The sequence below is a fragment of the Ursus maritimus genome, unplaced genomic scaffold (genome assembly GCF_017311325.1).
Source record: "Ursus maritimus isolate PB19 unplaced genomic scaffold, ASM1731132v1 scaffold_6, whole genome shotgun sequence".
Classification (NCBI taxonomy): Eukaryota; Metazoa; Chordata; class Mammalia; order Carnivora; family Ursidae; genus Ursus; species Ursus maritimus.
Window position 1 is genome coordinate 70,261,634 of NW_024426774.1, and position 19,998 is coordinate 70,281,631.

The 19,998-nt window shown below is 51.7% G+C and overlaps 1 protein-coding gene across 1 annotated transcript in view; it reads right to left on the minus strand.

Moving 5' to 3' along the window:
* TTC7A (tetratricopeptide repeat domain 7A) overlaps positions 1–19,998 on the minus strand; it is a 115,238-nt gene that overhangs the window by 95,055 nt on the left and 185 nt on the right. Inside the window, exons 2-3 of the mRNA XM_040623505.1 lie at positions 11,579–11,742; positions 5,893–6,061 (exon numbers count right to left, since the gene is read on the minus strand). Of these exons, the coding sequence (XP_040479439.1) occupies positions 5,893–6,061; positions 11,579–11,742 (333 nt within the window). The remainder of the gene's footprint in view (positions 1–5,892; positions 6,062–11,578; positions 11,743–19,998) is intronic.

Genomic DNA, 19,998 nt, shown 5'->3' on the forward strand with positions numbered 1-19,998 from the left:
TTTTTTTTTTTTTTTTAGTAGGCTCCACGCCCAGCATGGAGTCCAACACAGGGCTTGAACTCACAACACTGAGATCAAGACCTGAGCTGTTATAAGAGTCAGACGCTTAAGTGACCAAGCCACCCTGGCACCTCTGGGTTGGAAATTCTCCGCTCCTGCTGAAGGTAGTGCCGTAGGAGACAGAAAGATGAGATACTATCGAGACCTAAGGCTGGGGCCTGGGAAAGGCCTGATCCCCCAGGATTTCACAAGGACCCTGTGCTGTGGCTCTCATGTGTTGCTACAGGGCTACATGCAGCTTGTGGGCCAGAGGTGTGAGCACTCCCTGGCCCAGCCCACTGCTTACCCACTAAACTGTGGGCTGGCGACTGACAGGGACCCTGAGGCCTGCTGCAGAGACAGAAACCTCTAGGCCTAGATCTAGAGCCAATGGTTTTGTGTCAATAAAACCTCTGGTGCTAGTTTCTCATCCATGGAGATGATCTGACGCCAAATGTCCAAAGCCTTATTACGAGGTTCTTCTGGAGAGCATTAGAGTCAGACCGACCCCAAGCCTGGAAAACAAGGCCTCAGACCGCTCAACTCTTAAGGCGATCCCAGGCATGTTACCCCCATTTGGAAGTGGGCTGCTAAGGAGCTGAGGCCCCAGAGGGGACTTTGCAAATGCCCCTCTCAGGTGTGAAGGCAGAGCTCCCCACAGAAGTGGGGCACCATGGCCAGCAGGAAGTTCACTGCCCTGCCCCCGGCAGGCCACAGAAATAAGCTACAGACAGCCCCCTCTGGGATGTTTCCATTTCCTGATTTTCCCAAATGGTCGACTCCACTGACACTGTGCCCTGTCTGCTCAGGGACTGGACAGGAAAGAGTGGCACCAGTTAGAGCTTGTGACTCATGAGTCTGGCCATGGCTACCGCAGGCTTAGCCCCTCCTCCAGAGCGGCTGCTTCTCCCAGAGCCATGTCACACCAGCACAGACTTTGCTCACCTGACTGCCGTTCCCCTCAAGGGAAGGGACCCTAACTGTTCATGTGGGCATCCCTGGCAGGTGCGGGCTGAATCGACTGCTGGCAAATTTTACTTTCTCCAGGAAGACACGGGCCAGGGACCATGAGGGGTACAACGACCAGAGACCAGATGCCTGGCAGGAAGAACGTACTGACTTCGAACTGGGGAGACCGGGTCAAGGTCCAATGATCTCGAAGGAGAAAGAGAACGCTATAGGCTGCAGCTATCACCGAGGGAAGCCTGCTGGTGGAGGGGGCACCTGAACTGTGCCTGCAGGGAGTCAGGGCCATCTCTGTGCAGAGTAAATAAAGAACGGGCCTGTTGGGCACGAACAGCAGCTCAAGAAAAGGCAAAGGGCAGAACTCTGTAGACCACGTGGGACACCAGGGGCAGACCTCACTCAGCTGGAGTGTGAATGGCTCCAGGAAGGGAGAAGAGGGAGAGAAGACTGGGGGTGCAGAAGAAATGACCACCTGTCCCCCAGGATCTTCCAGTTCAGCGGGGCGGGCAGCCACGAGCACACAGAATCAAGACGGGTTCCGCCAAGGGCTTCACAAGGGCAGGCGGCACTGCGGACAGACCTTCTGAGAAGGGCCTCGAAACCAAATTCTTCTTGATTGTTCTTCAATACAAAATAAATGGAAGATGTTCTCCCAAAACAAACCAAGATGGTGGTGGGGCAACACCATGAAAAACAGATATCTACCGGGCGCCTGGGGGGTGCAGGGGGTCAAGCGTCTCACTCACAGTTTCGCCTCAGGTCATGATCTCAGGGTCGTGAGATGGAGCCCCGCATCAGGCTCCGCGCTCAGCGTGGAGTCTACTTGAGTTTCTCTCGACCCCTCCCTCTGCCTCTCCCCCACCCCACCGTGCTCACTCTCAAATAAATAAATAAATCTTAAAAATAAAATAGATATCTATCATCTGTACCTGGAATGGGCTGGGAACATTGCCTTTCCCAAGGCTTTCCCCTGGTCTGACATGCTTGATCAGGGGGCGGGGGGCCGGCAGAAGTCACAAGGGGGCCACTGCAGGGCCTGGGGAACAGGGTGGGAGAGCGGCAGACTTGCCACTCCAGAACACGGTGACTGATGTCGACACAGAAAAGGAAGTTTTCTGACCAAGTCGCCCAGCAACACCACTGCTCCGGGCTGCTTCTGCACTGACAGGACCCACAGGGCGGTGGTACAAGGCTTCACCGGGGGCTGCAGCTCCTAGTCAACCCAGGGCTAACGGAGGCCAGGAGAGGCTGAAACCCCCCATCTGACCAAGGCCCAGGTAGGCTCCCTTGTGGGCCACCCTCAGGGACAGAAGCACAGTGCCCATAGGCATCGTCCCTCCTGGCTGGCCCCTGGGTTCTACAGGAACTGCTGGGAACCTCTCCTTTGTCAGGGGCTCCCGGACCACCCATACTCTCCTTGTCTGCGTGAACCTGTCTCAGTGGTAACTGTAATCTGCCCCCCAGGCGGGCTCCTGTGTCACAGCCACCTGGCCATCAATCTAAGCTCTGCTACTTATAGGCCTCATGACCTTGGACAAGCCTCAATTTCTTCATCCATAGAATGGGCATCACAACTGCCTCCCCCCTCATAGAGTAAAGAAGAGGATGAAACCCTTACGGAAGCTGGAGGGTTGTGGAAGCCCCATGCGATACACACACATACGCAGGTACCGTTTCTGCATTCCAGACGAGAGAAACCCAAGCCTATTGCAAGGGCCCCTTCTCTCGAACACCTCCGTTGGTGTCTAGGGCCCTCCCTGAGAATCAGAAAGCATCTTCTGGTCTAGTTCACGTCTCCGACTTCAGAGAAAGGCCTAGGCCTTGTGAGTGATGCCTCAGAAGGACACACTGCCAGGTCCCTCTGCCATGAAGGAGAAAGTGGGTGAGATGCACGTATTCTTATGTCTTTTGGGCCCCGAGCCCGCTCCCAACTCCCCTAACAAGAACAGGAGCTCCACGCTGGAGATACCCACACACATCCCCCACTAAGCCTCCAGGCCTGCCCAGCTCAGGCTCCCCCATGACACATGGCCCCATCCTCCTTCCTCCAGCCAGGTGTGCCGAGAAAACCCCCTGCCCCGCTGGACGGTACCAAGGTGGAACCATCAAGCAGAACCCAGCACAAAATGGTAAAGAAGCTTGGTGTAACAGCCTGGTCCAGCAGGCTCCGGGGCAAGGCCACCTGGAGATGGACAGAGCCTGAAGGTGCGAGCCTGCCTCGGGTAGAGCATTCTGGTTCAAACACAAGCTGACTGCTGTCCTGGGTAAGGCACTCCACTTCCGTCCGCCTCGACTTCCACGTCTGTAACATGAGGGATTGGCCTACACTGCTTCTATGATCTCCCTCCATCTAGGATTCTGAGCAGCACTCCTATGGGGTATCTACAAGCTCTGGCTGCCCAGCTTCAAATCCCAGCTCTGTCATTTCCAGTGAAATCCATGAGTCCCTTCACCTCGTCAACCGTAATGCCTCAGCTGTAATAAGGGAGCGAAAAGAACACCTACTCAGGGTTACCGTGTGGCTTCAGTGAGGGCAGGGCGTACCTGGCACAGAGCAAGGGATTCGTAACTATTACTGTGAATTCTCTGGCCTTCTGCCACCACCATCCTTTCAATGGACTGAATGTGTGTGTCTCCCCCCAGCTCACATGTCGTACGTAGGCCTAACCCCCAACTGACGGTGTCTGGAGATGGTGACTTCGGGAGGTAATGAGGGTTAGATAAGGTCATGAGGGTGATGGGATTAGTGGCTTTATAAGAAAAGGACAGAGAGAGTTGGAGGAAAGGCCATGTGAGGGCTCAGCGAGAAGGTGGCCATGTGCAACCCATGCAGAGAGCCCTCACAAGACACCAAACCTGCTGGGACCTTGATCTTGGACTTCCCAGCCTCCAGAACTCTTAGAAATAAATCTCTGCAGTTGGAGCCACCCCATCTGCAGTATTCTGTTATGGCAGCCCAGCAGATTAAGACAACCCCATGACCCACCAGCCTCATCCCCTACTCTCTGCATGGGAAAACCCACTAGGTCCCCCCAAACCCAGGAAAATCAACATCATGCACACCCTGGAGGCCACATGCATGATCTCAAGCACACACAGGGTCAGGTCAAACTCAGCATGCCAAGCAGCAAGGTGCAGTCATTGCAACAGGACAGGGAGGACAAGCAGAGAGGAAGCAGGCACATGGGAGGCCACGCGCAGTCAGTGAGAGGCGGGGAGCTAACACAGGCCACGACCGAGCAGCCCACACCAGTGGCTCTTGGCTCCTTACCTCCCCTGCAGGACCTCTGACCACCAGGACTGTGTTCCCCCAAGAAGCTGGAGGCGTGCTGGAAAGAGTAGAGAGCAGGAAACAGGGAGCAGTAGGTAGAGCCAGGTCTACAGGAAAAAGTGCTGGAAAGGGCCCCCATGGAAGGGTGTTAGGTTTGGGGAGTCCACGGCAGAGTGGTTTTCAAGAGGCCCAAAAGACCCAAACGCTAAACGAAGTACACCCCCAAGACTGGCCTACGCCGGGGCCCAGAAAAAGGGATAAGAGAGCAAAGGGGAAGGTCCCACGTACTGGATCATGCCATATGGCCCCCTGCCCTCCCACACACTGACGCTGCATCTGTCCAGGGTGACAATCTCAGCAGACTTCCTGGGATGATGTGAACTGTCTCTCCAAAGGGAAAGGGACCCAGGGGTGGACACACAGCCCTCAAGCAAGAGCAGGGTCAAAGGAGGCTGTGCACTGCACGGATGTCAGTCAGTCCCCTGGGACCCTAAGGAGACAGAGGGGAGGTTCCAATCCTGGTTCCACCACAAATCTCTGGGCAACTCTGGGCAAGGTACGTATCCTCTCTAGGCCTCAGTTTCCTCATGTGTAAGATGGACAGAATGTCCCTACCTACAATAGAGAAGAAGGTGACACTCTACCATCTCAGACACCCAATCCCCATGTGGCTATAAGCATGTCTAGACTTTTCTCTGGGGACTGGTTGGTGCTGGAATAAGGAAATGACCGAACATCTAAGACTCCTGACAACAATCTGGGCAGAGGGGCTCCTGGGACACCTCATTGCCACCAAGGGCCCCCCCTCAGGTCACTGTGATCCCAGGGTTCATAGACCCGGGGAAGGAGGAGCCTGGGGTCAGTCTTTTACTAACATGTAACCCCTTCGGGGTCAGTTCAATGGCACTGAATAGTATCCCACGCGAGCCACCATCCGCAGCCCCATATCATGAAATTTCTACATCACTGACCCTGTGTGCCTGGGGCCTCACCAGAACACCCCTCACTCTGGGAATTGGTTCTGACCTGCCCATCCCTGGATGCCACCCACAGGTACCCACGAATACCCAAGGAGGGACAGTCTGCTCTATACCATCAAGCACCCAACTGGTAGCCAATGTCAGTCACCGGCACCAGCCTGACAACAGGATGGCACGTGGTTTAAGTCTTTCTCAACCTCGTGACCCAGCGGAGGCCTCTTGGTTGTGGTTACCCTGTGAGGGCAGGTATTACAACTCTGGTTCACACATAAGTCAACTGAGGCCAGGAAAGTGACGTGGTAACTTGCCCAAGGACGTGCAGGTGGGTGACTGGTTCTCGACAGAGCCAAGGTGAGAACCGGAGTCCTCTGACATTGGCCTGCTGGCTGCCATCAGCCCCCACACACTGGCGTGCCTGGTCGCCACTGGCGTCCACCTGAGGGGTCAGCGCCCGAGCACTACTAGGGGTTATGTATCTTGGATACTGGCCCTGTAGGCCAACTGCCAACACGACATCTACGCCGCCGTGGCTGGCACCTGCACCTGGCACATGGGGGCCAGAGTGCAAAGAGCTGAACATGGTGGTGGGGAGCCAGGGCAGGCGCCCTCCGGCGCCCCAGCTGGGCCCGCACCTACCTTTGATGACAAAGGCCTCTGCCAGCAGCCGCATCTGGTACAGCGGCTTGTTCTCCATGGACAGGTCATCAATCCCGGCCCGTGCATACATGCTGATGGCATCTCGGTACGAGCCCTCCACGTAGTGCAGCTTGCCCTGAATCAGCATGGCCTCACACAGGTACTGCGGCTGAAAGGAACAAACCCATCAGCAGGTTCCTGCCTCGAAGCACCCCCCCCCCATACCCTGGGATGAACCCCTGCCTCCTCCCACGGAGCCATGCCGACTTGCCGAAGACCCTCCACCAGGAAGCCCTCCCTGGCTCTCAAGCACGTGTGACATCTCTCTGCTCTCCACACCTGCCTACACTATGGCTCTCACTGACCTTACGTGAGTGCCTAATTGTTGCATGTGTGTGTCTGTGTGTGTCTGTGTCTCTGTGTGTGTCTTATGCCCCCAACCAGACTCCAGCCAGCTTGCAGACTGGCTTGGTCTTCTCTCTCCTGGAGCCCCAGAGGTGTCAGCCCCTGGCTGGTGCTCAGGAATTCGCACCGGTTCTCAACACAAGTGGGGAGTCAGGGACCCAGCCGAGTGTTGTGGGGCCTGAAGCTCACATAAGCAGGGGCTTCTCTTTACATGCATATCTGTACAAATATACAGTGAGGTGAAAGGCCGTGCAAAGAACCCGTGCAGGTAAGGGGCCAGCAGCTGAAGCCCCAGCTACAACAGCAGACCTGTGTGGGGAGAATGGCCCCATCAGCAGTGGCACAGGAAGGGCAGGAGAGCCAAGGCCTCCTGGGCCACTGTCCCCAAGTGCAGAGTCAAGTGCCTAAATTCAAACCTGTTTTCTTCCCTCTCTTTCTCCAGTGCTGCTTATGCCCTAATCTTCACCCCATACAGAGACTCTCAGGGCCTCCCTTGGGCCCCAGGAGGTCTGGTAGGCCCTGCCCCAAAGTCCTGCCCTTGGATGTGCGTCCGGCCTCGCTCCAAGATCTCCCACTTTCCATGACCACTTCTCTAGCCTCTGCCTCCATCTCTGCGCTCAGCTGGCCCACTGCCCCTTTGGGACGGGCTCTGGGCACGGCCCCCGCCACCCAGCAGCAGCTCTGTCCACAACGCTCCTTGGAGAGGCAGCGCTGGCCCCCAACCCAGCCTGTCACCAGCTGGAAGGGGCCACCCCTTTTTCCCTTCGGGAAGATCACAGTCTGGGGAACCTGTGGTCCCAGGGAAAGCCTCCACTACTCCCAACCACCTACGGCCCTCTCAGAAGCCAACCAAGAGAAAGGGAACACAGCAAAGCCAAAGTCTCCTCCCACACTAGTGTTTGGGTCATTGTAAACACACATTTTTCCCTTGCCTTTGCGCACACAGCTCCCTATCTGGAACAGTCTCCCCCTTCCCTTTGGTCTATCCAGATTCTCTTCCATCCTTTGGGAACTTGCCCAGGCCCACCTCTCCCTAGAATCCTCCCTGAATACCAGGAGACTCCTTCTGCTAGTGAAGTCCTATAACGCCTTTGCCAAGTGGACCCTCTCAGCCCCTGTGGGCCTGACCTGCTCGGACTATGGGACAGCTCTCCAAGGCTGACTATGTCAAGTGCATTTGCTAGTCTCCCCAAATGGGCCACCTACTCCCTCCACTAGGGCCACAAATTACGTACTCCCAGAACTTTGTGGCCCACGGTCTCCCCTAGCTGGGCAAAGATTCTGCTGTGCCCCATATTGGTTTCAAGCCACAGGCCCATTTTCTCACTGCCCGGGCTCATTTTCACCATTGGTGAGGGCGAGACAGTGACACCCACCCCTCACCTCCCATCACAACAATGCCAAGAGCATCAGAGCAACTCAAGTCCAGAAAAGAGCTTTGAACTTTTCTTTGGAAAGGAGTTAGATAAACACGGGGCATGAGTCATTATCAGTATTATCCTGGTCCACTGTAAATGTGGACAAGGGCAGCTGCGCTCAGAAGGACACACTTCAGGGTGTGATAACAGGGTGTAGCTCCTAGTGTCCCTGCTGGACCAATGGCAGCTGACAACAGAGCTTCCACCAAGCTGGGGAAAAATTAAGGACAATGTGAGTGCTTCATATGCTAAATTTACACTACTTAAAGAGCTTCCCTTACTCCTGAAAGCCTATCTGTCCTGCTTTTTCGTGTGGAGAGTTTCCTCTTTTATGGAGTGATGACCAAAGAAGATTGTACAGTTTTCCTGCTGTTGGGTGGGATTTTTGTTTGTTTGTTTGTTTTGGTTTGGTTTTTTTTTTTTTTTTTTGCTTTTTTTGTTTTGTTTTAATGTCCTTACTGGACAGAATTGGCTAAGTGTTGGCTTAATGACTAACCTTTCCTGGGTCTCAGTTTCTTCACCTGGAAAATGGGGAGAACAGTAACTTCCGCAGCAGGTTACTGAGAGGACCAATGAGATGGTACAATGCCTGGTGCTGGGGAGGGGGCGGGACAACTGATTACAGCAAAGTTGGAACTGAGGGGCACCTTGGTGGCTCAGTCATTAAGCGTCTGCCTTCGGCCCAGGGCGCGATCCCGGGGTCCTGGGATCGAGCCCCGCATCGGGCTCCCTGCTCCACTGGGAGCCTGCTTCTTCCTCTCCCACCCCCCCTGCTTGTGTTCCCTCTCTCGTTGGCTGTCTCTCTCTCTCTGTCAAATAAATAAATACAATCTTAAAAAAAAAAAAAAAGTTAGAACGGAGCTAGATGGGATCTTAGAGATCACGGGAGGAAGTTCCAAACTGCCCTGAGGATGGGCCTCAGGACCACTTCTCCCCCTATCTCATCAAAGCTACCGAGGATACCCCGCACTCCGGCTGGGCCTTCATCTGCTGCCGGGAGAGACAGTCCCCCAGCCACACCATGGCCTTGGGGGTAAGACAGAGAATCCCACAAACTACTTTGAATATTTCATTGTACCTAATCAACGTCAAGTTTTTGGGTTTGGCCTGGATAACCGTGACTATCTGAGTGTTATTGGTGCCCGTGTATGTCCTTGATTATTAAAGCACAGTAAAATTTGTTCTTCAGAAATGTGATTTGGCGTGCAAATGGTTTTCCTGATAATATATGTGAATGCTATTCGGCCAACACAAAGAATGAAGTATTGGCATGGGGAAAGCTCCAAGTGAAAGTTCTTGTCAAATATGGATCCTATGACTCTAGTAAGGAAGAAAGCCTGGTGTGTGTGTGTGTGTGTGTGTGTGTGTGTGTGTTCATTAACACAGAGCAAGGTGTGTGGGACACACACCAAATGGTGAGCAGCGCTCAACTCTGGGGAAGGGGGTCAGCAGGGGGATGGCAAACAAGAATTTTTATTTATTATTCAAACTGCTCATTTATTTAATGACGTGTTAACAATAAGCCTGATTCATTTTATTGTAAAAAAACAATTTTTAAATAGTTAATGGAGGGGCGCCTGGGTGGCACAGCGGTTAAGCGTCTGCCTTCAGCTCAGGGCGTGATCCCGGCGATCTGGGATCGAGCCCCACATCAGGCTCTTCCGCTATGAGCCTGCTTCTTCCTCTCCCACTCCCCCTGCTTGTGTTCCCTCTCTCGCTGGCTGTCTCTATCTCTGTCGAATAAATAAATAAAATCTTTAAAATAAATAAATAAATAAATAAATAAATAGTTAATGGAGTCTGGAGAAGAAACAAAATTAAAAGGGGTTTTGAGGGGAAAAGGCTTGGGACCCACTAATCAAGTCCAGCCCTTTTGATTGGCAGATGAGGAACTGGAGGGCCCAAGAGGTCAGGGGCCGTGCTCCAGGTCAAACAGCTAGTTTATTTAATTCAATACAAAACCTCCCAGAGCTACGGTAATCCCTGTCGAGGAGTTTAAAGGCACTATCCTTAAACTCCCAGGACACTTCCCCCACAGAAAAAGCCCCACACTTCTTGGCCTGGTATTTCAGCCCCCGCTCACTGGCCGCAAAGTACCTCTATAACCTAATTTCTCACCATTCCCTTTCGCTTCTGCTGACTGACGTACTTAAATGAAAGTCTTATAAGAGGAACCATTAAATGATACACTGTTTCCTTCTTGGAATGCCATAGCCTATCTCTATATGTCAACACCTCTCCCCACCTGCAAGGTCTAGCCACCCCCACCGCCGGCAAAGAGTCCAATTCTAGTACTACCATCACCCTGGGTTGACTCCCCACCTCACCCCAGGCAGTATCCCCCTTGAACTTGCCTCCTCATGTACACTACTCCTGTGGCATGTGTCACAGTCCACCTAGGATAATTTGCCAGGAGGACTTACTTGCCCAGTAAACCTGCAACCTCCCTGAGGGCAGGGTCCATGCTGGATTCCTCTTTAGCGCCCTCAGAGTACAATGCCTTGTGAACTCCGTCATCATAAATGCTTTTTCTTTTTCCTTTAAATATCTTATTTATTTACTTGTCAGAGAGACAGAGAGAGAGAGAGACAGCGAGCACAAGCAGGGGGTGTGGCAGGCAGAGGCAGCGGGAGAAGCAGGGTCCCCACTGAGCAAGGAGCCCAACGCAGGACTCAATCCTAGGACCCTGGGATCATGACCTGAGCTGAAGGGAGATGCTTAACTGACTGAGCCACCCAGGCGCCCCACCATAAATGCTGAAGTCAGTAAATCTATTGCTTTGGAACATCTCTTGATAAAATCACGTCCTCTCTGGGTCTCTAATGACATACCCATACCCCTGTCATTGCTCGGGATACACTGTAATCCAGATCAGTCTTTAATGTGCACGGGAATCACCGGGAGAGCTTGCTAACACGAAGATTCTAATTCAGATTTTGCATTCCCCAGATGACACCCATAGTACAGGTGGGTGGACCATGCCTGAAGCAGCAAAGGTCTAGAGAAAACTGACTATACTTCTCTCCATACCTCCCCTCCGTGCCTTTTATACAGCAGGTGCTCAATAAATGCACAGACTTAAACCGGCTTACCCTGTTATTGAGCTCTTTTGTTGCTAGCCAACTTCACATGTTGGCCCGTTTCCAACTAGATCACAGGCTCACTGAGGTCTTATTTCGCTGGCACCCCCAAAGAGCCCAAAGGACCAGGCACATAGAACTAGAACTTAAACCACACGTATAATTTAAATTTTTCTAGTAAAATTTTCTAGTCACATTTAAAAAGGCAAAAATAGGGCGCCTGGGTGGCTCAGTTGGTCAAACGTTTGCCTTCAGCTCAGGTCATGATCTCAGGGTTCTGGGATCGAGCCCCGCGTCGGGCTCCCTGCTCAACAAGGAGTCTACTTCTTCCTCTGCCTCTGCCCTCCCCTCAGCTCATGCTCTCTCTCTCTCTCTCTAATAAATAGAATCTTTAAAGAAATAAAAGAAATATTTCTTAAAAATACAATAAAAAAGGCCAAAATAGATTAATGTTAATAAGATATATTATTTAACCCAGTCTATCCAAAATATTATCGTGTGAATGCGTAACCAATATAAAGAATTAATCATCTTTAACGTTCTTCATTTTGTGCGAAGTCTTCGGATTCCAGCGTATGCTTTACACTTACAGCCCATCTCAGGTTGGTCGGGCTCCATTTCAAGTGCTCGAGAACCACATGCGGCTGGTGGCTACCGTACTGAACAGCGCAAAGCCAACCCCTAAGGGAGACTTGCTGCTCACATGACCAGATGACCCAGGGACCCTGCCTGACAGCAGATGGGAGGCAGGAGAGAGAGGAGAGGAGGGCGCCGAGGACTCACAGACAGCCTCCCGTGGTTAAGGATACTACTCAGATGGTTTCTGGCTTCATTCATCTTCGGCTCATTCTTCTCGGGCAAAGGGAGGGAGTCTTTTATCTTGGCGTGGTTCTCCTTCAAACACTGCTCCAGGAGGGCCTCGGCCAGGAGCAATTTCCCAAAGTCATCTGAAAAACAGGGCAGGGATCCCCTCAACATGGTACATCCCCTGAAACCAGCCCATGTCCCTGTAGCCACCTAGCCGCCCCGCCACCCCAGCCCCTGCCCCAGAGCAGCCCCAATCTGAGAAAAGAAATAAAGACCCAGTTTTCATAAAGTTAAACAGCCTTGAGAGAAAAAACACAGGCATTCTATCATGCTCACCGTACAAATTGCCCCTTTGGGTTTATTTTCTGTAGTTTAGTGGCTGGGGAGGCAAAGTTCCCAAGACTTGGGACAAATTCCCAGAATTTCAGAATTTAAAATGAGGGACAAAGTCACACCCATGCCCCATTGTGGGTAATAAGTTCTTAGACCAAGAAGGAATTCCCCCCCCAAAACAACCCAAGAGGAAAAATATAGGAGGCGGCTTAATGCATTTTCATGAGCTCCTAATTTCCGTGTAACCGTAGTCAGTTTTCTCCATTTTTACGGTATTTTAACATAACCAGGGATAACCTAGCAACGAAAGCAAAGAGTTAAGGCGGGAAGCAGACGTACTAGTAGTGTAGCAGGGCAAATCCTTGGACATGTCTAGTCCTGGCCCTTTCTGGAGTTTTCTCACCTATGTCAGCCTATCTCCAGACCTCACCGCCTGGCAGGGGAATCTGTACTGTTTGGTTCTATTGCTGCTTCCCCACACAGCACTGAAAACTCCAGGCTTGTGACCACCACATTCCTGCTACCTACAGCAGAGGCGACCGGGGCATGGGTGGGATCCCCAGGGCTCAGTGCGTAGGCTCTGAGGTCAAGTGTGGTTTCACGACCCCAGTGGGGTGGCTGTGCTCAGTGTGACCGGTTCGCTGCCCCTCTCCTGCAACCAGGGTGAGGACCAGGCCCACCACTCAACAGAAGCGCCCAACAAACAGCTGCCAAGTGAATCCTCTCCACGCCTGGGTGAGGAAGCCAAGAGGCTCAGGGAGTCACGTGCCAACCCAAAATGCCTCCAGGAAGGTCGGCCTGGTCCCCAGCCTTCACAGCGCTCTTTCCAGTTGCCAGGATGGCATTCTTAGACCCACCCAGGAATGCCACTCACTCCTGACTCTCAGGACCACTGCAGCTTTGCTCACGACTCAAAGCCACAGATCCCCAATTGCGGGCCTCTGAAGAGTGTCTCCCCAGAGAGGAGATTCCCCAAAGAGAAGAGCCTGAAAGCCCAGATCCCAGAGAAGAGTCCCTGGAGGTTTACCCTCTGAGGACGCCACAGCTTGTTAGTGAACCTTTGCTGTCTCCCTCATGATTTTGAAAATTAACATTTGGAGGAAATGGCCAAAAAAGTACTTTGTCCAAGCCATCATCCAACGCTGGTGGAGAAGTTGGTGGGATCTCCAGAAAGGGCGATTTGATGACGTATATCAAAATTCTTCTGTGCACCCCATCGACTCTGCCACCCCACCGCTATAGGGGGCTTGACACGTGTATAAAACGACTGATACAGAAGGTCGCTCCTGCAGCGTTAGTTAGAATAGCAGAAAATTAGAGACAACTTTCATGTCCATCAACTGGAGGAGATTAAATAAAGCACAGTTCTTCCACGAGAAGGGACCCCACGCTGCCCTAGCAAGAAACGAGCAGCTCTGTCTCTGCTGTTAAAGGATGAATTACAAGACAAATCAGCAGGAAAGCAGAGTGCACACAGTGGCCACAAACGTGTGTTTATGTACAAACACGTGACAGGACACATACATATCCGATGGCCTTTCTGGCTTACGGGGAAGGTGGCTTTTCACTCTTTACTTTTCGGTCCCTTTGGAAGGTTGAGCCATGTGAATATATTATCTAGTCAAAAATAAAACCCAAGTCAACTCAAGAGTGAAAAGCCATCTTCTCCATTTCCCAGTGTCAGCTAGGAGGAGGGCTGGGCTGCTGAGCCGTGGGGAGCCAGAGCAGCGCTCCGGAGCTGTGGGCCGCAGGGCAAGCGGCTCTCCTCTCCAACCTGGCTTGCACCTGCTCAACCAGAGGTCGAGCTGGGAAGCTGCTCCTTCCGAGGGAACTGAGGCCCCCCCTCCACAGTCCCTCCCGGGCTGGTTCCTCACTCACCAGGCCCTGCCTCCTCGGGCCAACTACCTGCCCGAGCTCCCCACAGCAGGAGCTGGCTCTGTCGTTCCTTTCATGCCCCGAGAAACCAGCTTCCTTCCCAGCAACCCAGAATGCATTTTCTGGGAAATACTCCCCAGGGGACCCACCTCTCCTCAACAGAATGGGCGTGTCCTCTGAACACGTGCTGCTCAAAGTGCGGTGGGCGGACTGGGGTGGGTCCAGGTCTGGCACCCAATCCCACGGAGGAGACGAGTTCAGTTCAGAGTGCACGTTCAGGGACATTGATAAGAATGTGACAAAATAATTTTGAATCTGTTGACTTGAAAATGAAAAAAAACGAGAGGCAGCGGTTTGTGTATCTTATGAAAGTATCAGAGCACAACACATCGGGAATTAAAAAAAAAAAAACCAAAACATGAAAGTAATCCCTCACCACGGATGGCTTGAGAGGCACTGCCCTGAACCCTAAGAGTCCCTTTTACGGCAAAAGAGGGATCAAGATTTGCTGAGGGCCCCCTGAGTGCCGAGTACTTCATTATACAGTATCCTTTAAGCTGCACGGCCCTAAAAGGTAGATATTACTCCCATTTTATAGACGATAATAAAGATAGGCAATATTTCTATGGTCCCAGCCCACAACAACAACATAATACCACATTCCACGACACAAGCTGTTTCCCCTGCGTCCCATGCGGAGTAGAGCCTCGGGTAGTGTAGAAATAAAGAAGCCTAGGGGCGCCTGGGTGGCACAGAGGTTAAGCATCTGCCTTCGGCTCAGGGCATGATCCCGGCGTTCTGGGATCGAGCCCCACATCAGGCTCCTCCGCTATGAGCCTGCTTCTTCCTCTCCCACTCCCCCTGCTTGTGTTCCCTCTCTCACTGGTTGTCTCTCTGTCGAATAAATAAATAAATAATCTTTAAAAAAAAAATAAAGAAATAAAGAAGCCTAAGGGCTGTAAACAGTACGATCAAAGATAATAGTAATTCCAAGTAATAGGACTTTCCAAATAGGACTTCCAATAGCAATTCCAAGGGCAGGGATAAGAATTGTTCCTACTGTCACATACCCACGAGTTTCAGACTGTTCTGCCAACTAACACTTCCGGTCCTTCTCAAGCCTTTTTGCGGCTGTGTTTGGGTCTGTGTTTGGTTTAGTAGACATTCGGTAGGTGTTGGGAACTGAACTGACTTTGTTTTCATCCTTGCCCACATCTCTTGCCTCTCCATTCTGCCTTCCTTCCCCTTACTCTGGCCATCCCACCATTCCCAACTGGCCAATCTATGGGACCGAAGAAAATGTTAGAATTAAAAGTTCTAGATTTCCAGTTGTTCAATAAGAATCCAGGTGGATTCGAGGCTTTCCCATTCTTCCTTCTCAGAAGGTAAAACATGGCTTTTTATCATCTTGTCTGAAACCTACTCCCTATCCCGATTTGGATAAAGTGTTCCAGCTTCTCCCCTCCCAGAGGCATTAGGAAGACCTTCCTGACAGTGAAACAGATTCTGGGAGCCTAAGTGCGGATCTGGGAAGCACAGCCCAGCCCCCTGCCCTGGGCAGAGGCCCAGAGGAGGTCCCTGCTGAATGGTCCCTCAGACTCCCCACCCACCTGGTTTTGAACGCCTCTGGCAGCTAGCTTTCCATCTGCTCTCAGGGTGCCAGGTCACAGGGACCACTTCAAAGATACCTGCCCCTTCCCCAGAAACCACATTTGCAGGGTGGTGCCCCCTCTCCACAGCCTACCAATCCGCAGTCAGAAACCTGGGTCCAGCCAGGTACGCCCTTCCCCACGAAGTCAAATGGGGACACAGTGGTCTCTGCAGCTGCTTACCACACAGGACCACACAGGGCTGGGAACTTCTAACCACAGTGAGAGGAGGAAGAGGCCAAAACTAGTGAGAGGCCACCTGCCTCAAACACACCCCCTCTAACTCCAACTGAAGAAACGCTCAGAACAATCTCCAGTTCAGGGAAAAAAAACTCATTTAGTAAAAAAAAAAAAAAAAAAAAGATGGGGGTGACTACAGAGTAAGAGACTCTAGATGAATGGATAGATAGATGGGGGGCAGACATGTGATAAAGTCAAGACAGCTTAATTTTGCTGAATGTTTGAAATCCTCATAAAAAAAATACTGGGGGAGAAAAGAGACACCCCAACTACTACGCAAATGCAATGTGTAGGATCCCAATTGCAGCAAACGAACTGTAGAATTAAATCATTAGATTTGGAGGGAGGGTGTGTGTGATAATGGTACGGTGGTTTTGTTTTTTCTTTTTTTTTTTTTTTAAAGATTTTATTTATTTATTCAACAGAGATAGAGACAGCCAGCGAGAGAGGGAACACAAGCAGGGGGAGTGGGAGAGGAAGAAGCAGGCTCATAGTGGAGGAGCCTGATGTGGGGCTCGATCCCATAATGCCGGGATCACGCCCTGAGCCGAAGGCAGATGCTTAACCGCTGTGCCACCCAGGCGCCCCTTTTCAAAAGAGCTCTTATTTGGTCCAAAAAGAAAGGATCATACAATTGATTACATACAAATAGAAAACTGCAAAAAAAAAAAAAAAAGAAAAGAAAAGAAAAGAAAAGAAAAAGAAGAGAAAAAGAAAGTTCAACCTACTATCTAAACCATCATCCTATCTTGTCCATGACATTCTGACTTACTGAAATCCTACTTTCTCTTTAGAATTCCTTTACTGTAACAGACCTCTGATCTTAATTAAGAAAAATGACCTCTGATCTTAATTAAGCCAGTTTTTACACTGGCTCCCGATGGTCGCCACTTCTTTACGTATGTGCTTATACACCACTGTAAATAAATCTCTTCACAACTGAAAGAAAAAAAGAGTTCTTATTAATAAGTACTTACTACGGTATTCAGTGCGGGGGGGCAGGTTGGGGTGTAGCTCAAACAAGATCATTCTTGAGTTCATAATCACTGACGCTGGTTAATGGGTACATGGGAGTCATTGTCCTGCTTTTCTGAGGTTTTGGAAATTTTTCATAATATTCATTTCTTTTTCTTTAACCACTTGGATGAGTTCTTTGTTTTTACATGAACCAACTCCATCACAGCCAGCCACACTCTGGGGTTCCCCTGCTCCATCCTGACCAAATCTAAACCGGATGTGTTTGAAAGAAAATGTTCTAACGGTGGCAACCACCTTCCCCCCAGGCAGGTGGTGGGGAGCAGCCTCCCCAGATTAGAGGGGGGAGGGGCCCCTCTGCCTGAGCACCTCCTGACCCTTCATTCCCACCAGACTCCAGAGAGGACCCCCCAGTGGGCCCTCCCCTTCTGCCCCCTGGACTGAAATAGATGGTCTGGGCGTGGTTTTTCGTCTCTGTAGGAAATCCTGCAGATATAGCAGGGCTCAGGGCCTCAGTTTGTAAAATGGGGTTCAACTGGGGTTTGGCTCCTCCCTCAATACGTTCCCTCTCCTCTCCCCAAATATGTAACTGTTGAAGCTTCTGGTCACTGACTTTAAAAGAGTCTAATAGACCAAGTGGTACAATAAGAACGTCCCTCCTAGGTTGAAGGGGGTCAGCATTCTACTGCTCCAAAAAACAGGCCCTCAGTCCCTCGAGTGATCAAGGAACCCCGAGGAGAGAATCAAAATAGCAGACAATCCAAGAAAATGCTCTACACATAGGTTTGGGAGCCATTTGTTTTCCTTTCTCCTGTGCGTCTGTGTGTGTGCCCGTGTGTGTGTTGGGATAGCGTATCCAGATTTAACAGTGGGAGAAAAATCATCTGCACAACCAAGCCCAAAAGTGGGCAGAAGAGACCCCACTACCCCCCTCAGTCTCCCTCTTTGTGCCAGGCAGTCCCCACAGTGAAGCCAAGCCAGGGGTTTTGTGCCCCACCCCCACCTTCACTAGTAGGGAGACTTGGTGGCAGGACTGAGGCTTGCACACAGGCTCTGTCACATACACGTTATGTGACCTCTTTGGGCCTTGGTGTCCCGATGTCTAAAATGGAGACAACTACTCCTGCTCTCCCCACAAGGTTGTTTATAAAAATAAAAAAAAAAAATAGGGAAAGCACTTTATAACCATACCACATCATTTATAAACTATGCCATATTGGTGTTTCCCAATAATGCTTCATAGAATATGGTCAAGGCAAGTTTGAGAAATATGCTATTTATACTCCAACCTTGGCTTGTACATCATAGGCAATTGAACATATTAAAGGCTCTGAAGAGGCGCCTGGGTGGCTCAGTTGGTTAAGCATCTGCCTTCAGTTTGGGTTGTGATTCCAGGGACCTGGGATGGATCCCCACATCAGGCTCCCTGCTCGGCAGGGAGTCTGCTTCTCCCTCTCCCTCTGCCCCTTCTCCCGCTTGCGCTCTCTCTTGCTCACCCTCTCTCTCTCAGATAAATAAATAAAATCTTAAAAATAAATAAAAATAAAGGCTCTGAAAAGTCCTGCAGTTAAAAAAATTTTTAACACCCCTGAATCTATTAGGTCCAGTTTCTTTACTTTTTGGGCTCCCTAAGCTCTTTCTTCGTGGGATACCAATTAACTATGTAATTTCCTTGAGACCCCTAAAAAACAGTTTAGGAAATACAGACCCATATGAACTTGAGGAGGTCAGGCTCCTGTCTTGGCCCAGCATGTTTCTCTGTGGGGCCAACCTTACTCAGATTCCCATAACTCACCCAGGCCCCAGGGCTCTTTTTGTGGGTCCCTTTCCATTCCCACCCCACTACATCCCCCCACACGGGGGACAGAGGAGCACCTGCAATTTCTCTATTCTGCCCTGGAAGAGGAGGGCTCACCCGCTTTCTGCTCTGGTCACTCTCCCTCACTGCCATGCTCAGACCAATCTCAAAGCCTCAACCCGACTGTCCATCTGTCTCTGTCACCTAGCCCCCTCAGTGTCCTTCTATCCTTCCCCCTCATTGGGCAAATACGCTTTGACCTTCCCAATACCAGCCTGAGGCCAGTACACATTCTGCTGCTTCTCAAAAACTCCTTTTCCTCTGAGCTCCACAACCTGCCACATGATTGCCCTTTGGTGACCTCTCTGCCCCCCCCCCCCCCCCCCCCCCCCCCCCCCCCCCCCCCCCCCCCGCCCCATCCCTTTTGGCAACTCCTCAGGCTGGGGTTTTGTGCTGCACATCATTAAGAGGTAACAGTGTCAGTGGTTAAAAGCATATACTCAGAACCCTGCATTCAAATCCTGCTTCTACCACTTACTGACTGGATGATCAAGTTATTTAACTTCTCAGGGCCTCTGCTTCCATTATCTGCAAGTGGGGCAAACGAGTGCCTGCTTCATGGGGCTGCTGGGAGGAATTAACTGACCGGAGTGCTTAGTAGGACAGTGCCTGGCACACAGGGAGTGCTGGGTAAGTGTAAGCTATGGCTACTACTACTACTATTATTATTCCACAGGCAGGGCAGTCTTTAAACCTCTTCATATCTGCGTTCATTGACTCTTGCCTCCTTCCACAAGGCTCTAAAGTGGTGGGGCACAGAGACGGCTTGGGGAGGGCTCTCAGGCTGAGCTGAGGGCACCAGGAACAGGATTTGAGGCTGGAGCCTGGGGCGGGGTGTTCCCCCGACTGCCACATCAGGGTGCTTTCCCGCCCCAGCCTAAGAGCCCAGCCCGGCCAAACCAGCCCTACTGCCAAAGCCACCGAATGCCAGGGCTAGATGGGTCCCGAGTCCGACCACAGATGAGGAAACTGAGGCTTACCAGGCCTCTTTTCCACTTCACCACCCCACCCTGGCGCTCGCCAACGCAACCCTGTGTGCTGGGGACAGAGCACCGTTGTCAACTGGGGAAAGGAGGGGAGCAAGGAAAGAAAGATAGCCTTCACCTGGTGGAGTTTAGGGACCGGGCGCAGGGTGGAGGGGCGGCGCCTGAGTCCAGCCCTTGCCCTGAGCTGATCGTGCCGATACCACCATTTCACAGTAGATGGAGTTGCCCACATGATCCCAAAGGGCAGGGAGCAAGGGCAGTTTCTCTCTCTCCCCCAAAGCGCCCAAACCTGCATGTGGTTTTCTTCCTGGGGCATAAGAACCTTCCTAATTACCTTGGTTGCTCCTAAAACCAGCACTACAGGAAGGGTAATACCGAAGGCGGCCGTCGCCGGCCCGGGGGCAGTCGGGGCCCGCTTCCTGGAGGAGGCGGCGCGTTTTGCGCGCCGGGTGCTCGGGAGCCATCCCCTTCCTTCACTCA